The sequence below is a fragment of the Cynara cardunculus genome (assembly GCF_001531365.2).
Source record: "Cynara cardunculus var. scolymus isolate 2C chromosome LG 12, CcrdV1, whole genome shotgun sequence".
Taxonomy (NCBI): domain Eukaryota; kingdom Viridiplantae; phylum Streptophyta; class Magnoliopsida; order Asterales; family Asteraceae; genus Cynara; species Cynara cardunculus.
The window spans coordinates 37,740,430-37,751,549 of NC_037539.1; the positions used below are offsets into that span (position 1 = coordinate 37,740,430).

General features: G+C 32.3%; 1 protein-coding gene across 1 annotated transcript; it reads right to left on the bottom strand.

Annotated features, from left to right (window-relative positions):
* Positions 1-1,688: 1,688 nt before the first annotated feature.
* On the bottom strand, positions 1,689-2,904 carry LOC112522598 (transcription factor MYB4-like). Its single transcript, XM_025131832.1, has 3 exons — positions 2,614-2,904; positions 2,392-2,521; positions 1,689-2,308 (listed from the first exon to the last, which is right to left on the bottom strand). Exons 1-3 carry the CDS (start codon positions 2,744-2,746, stop codon positions 1,774-1,776), a joined length of 798 nt encoding a protein of 265 aa, XP_024987600.1. The 5' UTR covers positions 2,747-2,904; the 3' UTR covers positions 1,689-1,773.
* Positions 2,905-11,120: the final 8,216 nt, after the last annotated feature.

Sequence of the window (11,120 nt, forward strand, 5' to 3'; positions counted from 1 at the left end):
CAAAAGCACCTCTGGCTATGTGTTTACATTGAGTGGTGGAGCTGTTGCTTGGGCTTCCAAGAAACAACCGGTAGTAACTCTTTCAAGGAGTATGTAGCAGCTGTGTTTTGTGCCAGTCATTGCATTTGGATGCAGCAGATTCTTAGACAAATGGGAGGTACTCCATCAACTTGTGTTAAGATGTTCTGTGATAACTCGTCCACTATTAAGCTTGCAAAAAATCCAATCCTCCATGGAAAAAGTAAGCATATTGACGTGAGGTTTCACTTTCTGAGGAATCTTACAAAGGATGGAACTATCAGTATGGAATTTTGTGGAACAAGGGAGCAGCATGCAGACATTAGGACTAAACCTTTGAGTTTAGAACAGTTCCAAAAGCTAAGAAGATCCTTGGGAGTTCGAGCAGCTGATGAATAAATCAAAGGTTGAGCACATTTGAGTTAGGGGTGGAATATGTTGGGAGTAATGATGATTTCAAAGTTTGAATTTTTTCTTTGTTTACGGTTAATTATCTCCTTGTTTTTAGCTAGCTTTCTGTTTTATTTGACCTAGTATTTAGCTAGACTTAGTCTATAAAATTACTTTATTTTTCAGCTTTTTCTGTTGTACCGGCTATATATATCTAGCAAAGTCTATTGTTTTATTCATCAAGTACTTTGCAATTTGCACTACCTGCGAACCTGTTTTTTTTACTTTGATCAACAAATAGAAGCCAAAATTTGAAATGTGCAGTGAGGATGTTATGAAAGTTGAATTCTTGTTTGACATTTACAGTAAAATTTCAACATTAATTTAAGGGCGATGCTGTATACATATTTTTAATATCAGAATTAATTCAAATCATGTATTAAGAATATCAAAAGTAAGTTTTGTTATTGTTATGTATGAAGAAAAAATTAGTAGGTAAAAATGTATTTAACAACCACAAGGATGTATTTAGCCCACCACTGATTTATGATCATACCCGCAACAAGCCAACAACCAACATCGCATATTGTTGTTTTCTATAGCTCTGGGGTCCTCAATGTCCTTTTCGATGGATAACTACAATGATGAGTGATTTTTAACATATTTACTGCTGTCTTACTGCACTTAAACGTCATACCATTAATGGATGACACGTCTTTCGGCAGGTTTATAGCCTTTTTCAACAGATAATTTGCTTTTAAAAAAGTAGTTTTCGTTATAAGGTAAATACATAAAGTTGAAGGGGAAAGAATGTCCATATTCGTCCTCATCTTGTTCTTAGTTATCTGTAAATAAATGATATGCTAGTGACTGAAATGACCCATACATATATTCTAATCAAAAGGATTGCAACCCATTTCTTAGCTTTTGTCATAATTATGTGATATTTTTGACACAGATAGATTCATTCATGATCGATGTTTATTTAAAGCATCATTTATGCATGTTTTAGACCTTTCTTCAATACGTATATCATGTAAAATATGGACAACCTCTGTAAGATTAAGAGCAATAAACATCGGACTAAAACCAAAAGCTTCCGAAGCCGACCCCTGAATTGAAATCGTCTTTGTTAAGTAAAAGAATCTGTATCATTCAGACAAGGCCACACATCAATTGGATTTTTTGTTAAGAAAAGGAATTTGTATGGTTGAAACTATGTCTTCTGCAAACGTGGATAGAGAACTAGAGATATTGTGGACCAACCTTTTTCTGTATCCTTTTTTTCTTATATGAAAATTAGATAATTAAATAGCACAGCAAGCGTGAAAGAAGATGAACACGGTGAGATTGAAATAGATTGTTTCACCATTGAACTTCATTTGTGTTTTCACTGTGTAATCCATAAAACCAGAAGGTTTCTTCATCATCAATAGGAAATGGCGGATAAAGAATTCCAAGCTCAAGCAATGGCTTCAAGAAATTATCAGTTGTGCAGTTAATGTTGCCATCGAAATCTTGCAAAAATGGTTCGGTCCAAAAGTCGTCAATTTTTTCTTCAATCACTTGCCTAGAACACGCATCATCTTCCACACCAGAACCCTTGTAGTTTGTGCTTGAAGATGCAGTGTTCGATGACGATAAGGTGGACGATGATGGCTGCCGGCAGGTAAGGATTGGAGTGCTTTCAAGTATGTTCTGAGTAGCTTGGTCCAACACCGAATCGATATTAAACGCTTCGTTCGCCTTCTCTTCCTTACTACAAGTTGTCCTTTTGAAACTGTTTCCAACTGTTGAATTTGATTTGGAAGCAGCTGACCGGTTCTTAAGGGATGAATGCCAGTGGTTTTTAATCTCGTTATCTGTCCTTCCAGGTAGGTGTATTGCAATACTAGACCATCTGCATGCATCATTAATCGATTCAGCAGCGAGTTCTACCAACGAAACCCTATAACAATTTCATATTTTTTTAGCTCATCATACCTATTTCCAAGTGATTGATGCAATTCTAGAATCAGTTTGTCTTCTTCTTTGCTAAAGTTCCCTCTTTTGACATTTGGACGTAAATAGTTTATCCACCGCAGTCTGCAACTCTTGCCACACCTTGATAATCCTAAAATCATTCACAGCACAATCGTGTTAATCAATCAACTTTACGTGCGCCTAAAGTAACTAAAAATAGAAAAATAGGGACACAATTTGAACCTGCATGCTTGGGAAGTTGTCGCCAGTTCCAACAGCCATAAGTAGCAACATAATCTACCAACTTCTTGTCTTCCTCAGGTGTCCATGTTCCCTTCTTCAGCCCATTCTTGTCACAACTTGGAGTTCTCACCATCTCTCTCTCTCTCTCTCTCTCTTTCTCTCTCTTGGGTGATCTTGATTTCTGTCAGTAACGGTGAAGTTTATATGGTCATCAAATAGAGACAGCAGAAAACGTGCAACACGAGAGGAGTAAAAATGGGGGTGATACAGTGTTGGGATTAGAATAAAGATGAAAACGACAAGGAGTTGGGGTCCATCTACGAAAATTCTTTGAAGAAAGACTTTCAAACACTTGTATTTTTGCCCTTTTTTATAACCATCCATATTTATCCCATAAATTTTTCTCCATTTCCCATCACCAGTAGCAACTGTAAGGATTTGAGTGGTACGTGGAACCAACCCACCAAAATACTATATATTTTGGGACGTAGATAACATATAGAATCAAATCCAATCATACATAATTCTCTTTGATATGATATCAAATATATACTTCATTTCTCTCAAAATAAATAAAATTTCTGATCGAACATATATGATTTGTGAAAATATGTATGAAGTTATTAACAAAATCCCCCTATGCACTACAACAAAATCGGTTTTACAGGACACTCTCAAATCTTAAGTGTCCTAATAGACCTCTTTATATGACTTAGTTTATAGGACTAAAACAATAAAGTGTCATATCTAAAGGTATTGTAATAAGTTTATATGACGTTTTTTGACGTTGTAATAAGTTTTTTAGGACACTTTTTATATAATGTGTCCCATTATCAACTTTATAGGACACTTTTGAAAAATTGTCCTATAAACTCAATTTTTTATAAGACATTTGTGTTTTATTATAGGACAGATTTTCAAATAGTGTCCTATAAAGTTGATAATGAGACGTTTTATATTAAAAGTGTCCTAAAAAAATTATTACGACATCAAAAAAGTCATATAAACTTATTACAACACCTTTAGATAGGACACTTTATTTTTTTGGTCCTATAAACTAAGTCCTATAAATAGGTCTATTAGGACATTTTAAATTTGGGAGTGTCCTAAAAAACCGATTTTGTTGTAGTGGTGGCCACGAAGGTTCAAATACGATGATTCCGAGCTACCCGCGAAACGGATGGTTGTCTTAAGATTAGTCGGCTCGTGTATCAAGTTGTATATGTAGGTTAATAATAATAATAATCATAATTCTTTTCATTTTCTTGATTCAAGCTTTATTTTCAAGCATCTAAATGATGAAAATATATCAAATTTGATGGGAATTTCGAGTTACACATGTGTCATGCCCCACATATCTTTGTAAACGTAATGAACGATGACGGATCACCCTTGACGTCAATTAATAGACATAACCAGTCATTATTGCTTCTCCTATTCCCTCCTTTACACGATATAAATGACGTTCTGGTGTGAACACTTCTTGTGGGAACATTACGACATGTGTGTTTTCGTTGTTTTGATAACAATATTTTTGTTGTCATTATGTAAAACCTTGTGAACGCGTTGATGATGTACGCATTTAGTAGTTATCGATGAAAATGATATTACATGAGTCTATTAATTTAGACTAAATTACATTTTCCGTCCTTATGTTTGTTTGAATGATTGGGTCCTTGAATAGAATTTTTATAGACACGTATCCGCTCGTGTTTTTTTCAACAATATCGATCCCTCCTGTCCTAATAATCGTTATGTTAGACCGTTGAGTGACTCCACATAACCGTCTATAATGTAGGGGTATTTTGTCTTCTTACTCTTCGTTTAATTTTTTTAATTATTTATTTGGCTTTTTCTGTTTCCTTTTCCTTTTTCGTTTTCAGATGAAACGGAAAAACAAAACCCATAGACGTTATCAAGAACGTCAACAAAAACCATGAACATAAAGAACATCAACTTCAACCATGAACATCAAGAGCAGAAACAACAAACTTATACAAATTCATTCAAAATAATTACGATAAAGAACTCATGTAATCAACAATCCTAAATCTATCAAAAACTATAAGCAAAAGTTTAAGGCTTTTCCTCATCATTATATGCATCTAGTACAATTGTTTTTGCTCCATGTATAGAGAACCCAACAAAAATTTAAGGTTCTACTTCTTTAGGTGTTTGTGAAAAGGTGAAAGGGTTTGTTGAAATCTTCAAATAGGAACAAGAGAAGGAAAGAGTTAACAAACGATATAGGAGATAGATCAGAACGAGTCAATGTGAGATCTCCTAGCTTCTTCCTTTTGGTTTTGAAGGTGATGAGCCTGGCCCTGTCTTCACCGGAAGACAGTGACCCTGCCATGAAACTTCTATATGATGGAATATGGGAGTCATACGCTCGAGAAAAATAGCTGAAGGTGTTTCACTAGCTTGTGAAGGAGCATCTAGGGATTTAGTACTCACACACAAGTTCAGGGCCTAAATTGTCTCCAAATCGAACCAAAAGGGTGGTGTCTGATTGGTTTGATCTTGGCTCCAACGGTCAAAAGTACCAGGAGGTCCCAGGTTCAAATCCAAGGAGTAATAAAGATCCCCTTGTGGCCACAGAGGTTCAAATGCGGTGACTCCGGGCTATCTGCAAAGCAGGTGGTCGTCCTAGGATTAGTCAGCTCGCATAGCGGGTTAGATATCCAGGTTAATAAAAAAATTGTCTCCAAATCGAGATAACATAAGATTATTGAAACTTTGTTGCATTTATAAAATTTAGTGACTAACATCCCTAAAAAGATTTTTAACGAAAAACAACCCTCTACTTTTATTTTTACAACGAATCGACACATCGTCTTCTAGAGCGTCGTTAATGGTGGGTAGTTTAGTCAATTAGCACTTCCCATCTCTCTACTTTCATTTCTATAAGAGACTTTGTCTCTCCTACTTTCATTTCTATAATGGATTTGGTCTATCTATTTAATCAATAAACACTTGGTTTTTAGACACCAAATATGTCTAAATAATCTAATAAAATACTTTATAAAAAATTATATTTACAAGTTCAACAACGAATTGTCATATTTAGAAACGGTACAACAAGTTTACATGAAATTATTGGATGTTTTAGTAAAGTTTTTATAAGATATTAATTAAAATAAGATGTCATATTAGATATTTTAAATGACATTTTTGAGATTTGTCGTATGAACACATATTTTTATGCGACCACACATAAAAACTTTTATGACATTTTCTATAATAAGTACACTAAAAAATTTGTTGAAACGTGTAAAAACGTCCTATAAACTCATTGTATCATTTTTAGATAAATTAATTTAATGTTTTATCATGTAAACTTTAATTCCTGTAAATCAATCTATTCGAACACTTGAATATTTTTTATGTTCTATAGACCCATTTTTACTGTTTATTGTTTGATATTAATTTCTATCTATTTACTAATTATTTTAGTTAGGGGAACTCCACGTAAACCTATACATCTTATGGTTTAAATGCTTATTATAATATTTTAACTGTTTGTATAGAAAGTATTAATATATATATATATATATATATATATATATAGGATTTGGTTCAATTATAAATCAATTTTAGTAATGTATAAATCTGGATTATTGATCAAAACTAAGAATATTAATCAAATGTCAAAACGCAAAATAGTTAATTAAAGAGTTATAATTAGGGATAAAAATGGAATCTTGAATCACATGACGTCTAACTATTTGATCTTTTTTCTATTTTAATAATTCTTTTACCCCTTTAATTTTTAAGATAAATTATCTTAAACATTATTAATATTTTAATCAAACAAATTACGTCAAAAAATAAGCATTTCATTCTCTATGCCATTCATTTTTATATAAATACCTATTTCATTTTAACCATTTTTTACATGATATGTTATAATCTTGGTTTACTTAGTCTTATTAAATATGAAAGTGTAGGGATTTTAAAGTTTTAGTTAGTCCATAGTTGAGGGTGTAGTTTTGAAAGTTGATATATATATATATATATATATATATATATATATATATATATATATATATATACAGAGAGAGAGAGATTGGTTCAAATGTTAACCAAGATTATTGTGTTAACTTTGTTAACCAAGCTCAACCAATGAAAATCCATCTTTTATCTAGGTTCATATACATCTCATAATTTAATGACAAGGGTAAATATGTAATTAGTTTGTATCTAACTCCCATATCATTAATTGGGAGTTACAAAATCAAAAAATCTCATAATTGTTGTTGATTTACTATTGATCTTGTTTTTCTATAATATTGATTTATCTATTTATAATGTTCTTGAATTTGTGATTGTTAAAGAAGACCTGATAGTAAAGTTTTTGATATCGTTCAAACTAATATGGATAAACCATTGGAAAACAACTCGACAACAATGGGAAGGTTAAAATGGTTTACGATGACAATCGGACTTCGAGTTCCAGAAGGGAAGACAATAATTAAAGTGTTTGTATTGGTAATGGATTAATATGTTATTGTATTCGTTTTAATCGAAATTATGTTGATTATGACGTTTTTGTGTTTTTTTATAGTTCATAGTGTTGGTAGCTTTTTCTTTAATTATTACTATGAGCCCAATTCATATGTTCAAATGAAATGAGTTCATCGTCAACTTAATTTGTTTTGCAATCCAATTCTGATAACCATTCGGCTCCATCAGCTGCTTGTGATGTTTGACCTACCATAGACTGCAACTAGTGTTCATATACGTTCAGGTGTGTTCATATACGTTCAGGTGTGCTCATATACGTTCAGGTTTGTTCATGTATGTTCTAGTAGGGTGTGTTTGGTACGTTGGACAGGGTGGGACAGGACATGACAGAACACATTTGTCCTACGTTTGGTGTGGCTTAATGTGGAACTAAGTAGAACTAGGTAGGACAAGAATGGGACACGCTTGTTCTCCTTTACCACCCTAAAACTAAGTGGAACACAACTTTTTTTACCACACTACCCTTTCCCCACCCGGCTCATCGCATGAAGACCTAACCCCCCCTTTCCATCCACCTCCATCGCTTCCTTCAACTCCATCGGCGGCAACTCCATCGGCGACTTCTAATCGCCGACTTCTAATCGACTTCCAATCGGCGCTTCTCCTCTCTCCATACTCAGGTACGCGACTTCCAGGTACGTGACTTCTAATCGCCGACTTCTCATCCCGATTTCAATCAACTATTTCAATTGACTGTTTCAAGCGACTTCCAATCGACTTCCTTGTTATTTCGTGCGTAATCAGTTGTTTCAATCGGTTGTTTCCATACTCTTGTTATTTTCTTTTTGTAGAAATTTAGCTGTTTTTCCCCCTTTTAATCGGCTGTTTCAATCGGCTGTTTCAATGATCGGCTGTTTCAATCGGCTGTTTCAATGATTCCCCCTTTTATATGTATACTTTATATTGGTTTTTAGGTACAGAATATATATATAGCAAAGATTATTCAACAGGTTTATGATTTGGTGCATATATGACAAGAAATTGTATAGGGTAAAGGAAAGGGATTTCTCTATTCAAGATCACAAAATTATATTCATGCTATTGAGATTACACAGACACAGAATCATTCTAGATGCATATTGATAAATAGATGCATATTGATGAATAAATGCATATTGATGAATATATTTGGAACATTTTAATTAAGATTGATTTTGGAAATTTTTTGGTTTTTTTAAATAGTATTTGTAAGCATTTATATTGATTATTTAGTGAAAAAACACTAAATAGCTCACTGGGGGTAAATTGGTTATTTTAACCAGTTCTGTCATGTTCTATCATGTCTTACCAAACGCTGAACAGCTGTCCTGTACTGTCATGTTCTGTCCTGTCATGTCCTGTCTGCGCACCAAACGCACCCGTAGGGACATGAATCAATGCATCTAATATTGAATTCATAGTTTTTGTTAATTTATTATTGATCTTGTTTTTTTCATAATATTGATTTTTCTATCTATAATGTTTTTGAATTTGTGATTGGTAGAAGAGACCTGGTAGTAAAGTTTTCGGTATCGTTCAAGCTATTATGGATAAACTCATTGTTCATAATAAAGGAACTATTGTTCGTAAGTGTTCATATTGTGTTCATATGTACACTAGTTGCATATCTCAACATTGGCTCGCTCCTGAATGTGTTCATAATGAAGAAACTATTGTTCACAAGCTGTTGTGTTCATATGTACACTAGCAGCATATCTCAATATTAGCTCTCTCTGGAATGTGTTCATAATGAATGAACTATTGTTCACAAGTTTTTATATGTACACTAGCTACATATCTCAACATTGGCTCGCTCATGAATGTGTTCATAATGAATAAACTATTGTTCAGAAGCTGTTCAATTTGTGTTCATACCTATTTTTTTATTTATATCCTTACTTGTAGCAGCTATTCTTAATATGTTCATATTATATTCATAAATGCTATGCAGTCCAAGTTCATATATATATATATATATATATATATATATATATCAAATTTTGTTCGTATTTAACAGAATGGTTTCATATATATATATGTGTGTGTGTGTGTGTGTGTGTGTTCATATGGTTCTTACATTAACCCCATGTTCATTAATGAAGCACAAAAACAAATTGAGGGAGGTGAGGAACAAGAGTTGGATACAACGCCTTAGGTCTCTAAGACAATGAGTACATGAATGATTTGCGTAATGAGATTGCAAGTCAATTGGAGCTAAATGTCTCAAATTAGATGTTGTACCAAAAATATTATGTTTCAACTTGTATTTCATGTAATGTTTTGCTACGCCAAAACTTGAACAAACATTGTTATGTTTGTTAAGATTGATATGATATCATGTATTAGCTTAGACCATTTATTATTTTTTATCTTATATTTAGAATTTTTTTTAAGAACTTTTGTCAAACATTAATTTTCGTTAAGCACAAGACTAAAGGTAAAATAGTAATTTTATGTCATTCAGACTGTTGATTCAAAACAATTTTCAAATAATCATTTTATATCTGACACTAAATCATACAAAGTCTCTTTACATTCTGACCAGTTAATCATTCTAGTAAATCATCTAGTGTCTTCCAAACTATGTTCTTACTACGGTCAAAATAAAAAATATCGGTCAGGACTGATATTCGATATTTCAGTTATATCGGTGATATATCGGTCCAAAATAGCGGTTAATATAATATTTCTTAGAATTATATATATATATATATATATATATATATATATATATATTATATATGTATGCATCTATAAACATATCATATGCATTAATTAGAGTTTAGAAATATTGTTTTAAAATTATAACATCACATAAACAAGACTCACTAAACAAAATAGGAAAAATGTTCAAAAACGAGCTAATCGCAAGCAATAGGTTCCGCATCCGAGTCAACATTCAACACAGTCACTGTCGGTTGCTGATGTAGATGACATGTGGTTGTATCAACTTGGTAAGTAGACTAGAGGAGACCGAGAAAAGAAAAGAATCTAGAACGTGAAGATCAAGGAGACCGAGAAGAGAAATAAGTGTGAACTGTGAAAGAACCGAGAAGAGAAGAAGCGTGAACTTTGAAGAACCGAGAAGAGAAAAAGCATGGGACCTAATATATGTGTTGACTGGTTGACCAAATAAAGAGGCCCAAAAAACTAAGCTCAACATATAGTAAAAAAGCTTAAACATTTGCCTTTTAGAAAATCGGTATATCAGACCGATTTTTCCATCAAAATATCGACGATTTTATCAGAATCGATATTTTTCCTGAGACCGATATCCGATATATCGCGATTTTAACAACATAGCTTCCAAATGGCCCTATATAAAAGATATGATGCTTTTTAAAAGTGTCATATACAAAAGTTAATACAAAATTTTAATTTAAAAGTGTTTTAAATTGTCCAAAAACATTTTATAAATTTATTGCAACACTTTTATATAAGACGCACAAGTATTTGATCTTATAAACATAAGTCTTATAAAGATACCACATTTCTTAATTATCTCATTTATTTTTTTAAACAAATTAACTCATTTACTTAATTATCTCATTTATTTTGTTGCAATTTCCTCAATCATCGCATTCATTTTCTGATTTCACTTATGAACTTAAGTATTTTTTTTCGGAATAACCAATGTTTATACACGAAACAACATTATGAACTTTAAACAAAAATCATTTTCACCTATGAACTTTTTGGTTTCACACTTACGAACTTCGGAAAAAATATCGAAACAATCAAAATTTATAGATAAAAAAATGCTATGAACTTTAAACAAAGACACCATATAAAACATAATTAGCTTTCAAAAATAAAAACAAACACCATATTAAACAAAGTTCGATGTAACAATTCAAGAGGGAAAGAGGAAAGAGTGGTTAAGGATTACCTTCCAAAAATAAGGGTACGAATGTACGATTATCTTTCAAAAATAAAAACAATTTCATTTTAAAATTGCCCTCCATTTAATAATTTCTTTTCTTTTTCATCATTTTATAACC

What these genes read in the sequence shown, in the direction of transcription:
- LOC112522598 (XM_025131832.1), bottom strand. Translation starts at nt 2,746, where the DNA reads ATGGTGAGAACTCCAAGTTGTGACAAGAATGGGCTGAAGAAGGGAACA. An exon ending in ACAACTTCCCAAGCATGCAG is followed by an intron (nt 2,522 to 2,613) that starts GTTCAAATTGTG and finishes GAATGATTTTAG; the next exon opens with GATTATCAAGGTGTGGCAAG. An exon ending in CATCAATCACTTGGAAATAG is followed by an intron (nt 2,309 to 2,391) that starts GTATGATGAGCT and finishes TGATGCATGCAG; the next exon opens with ATGGTCTAGTATTGCAATAC.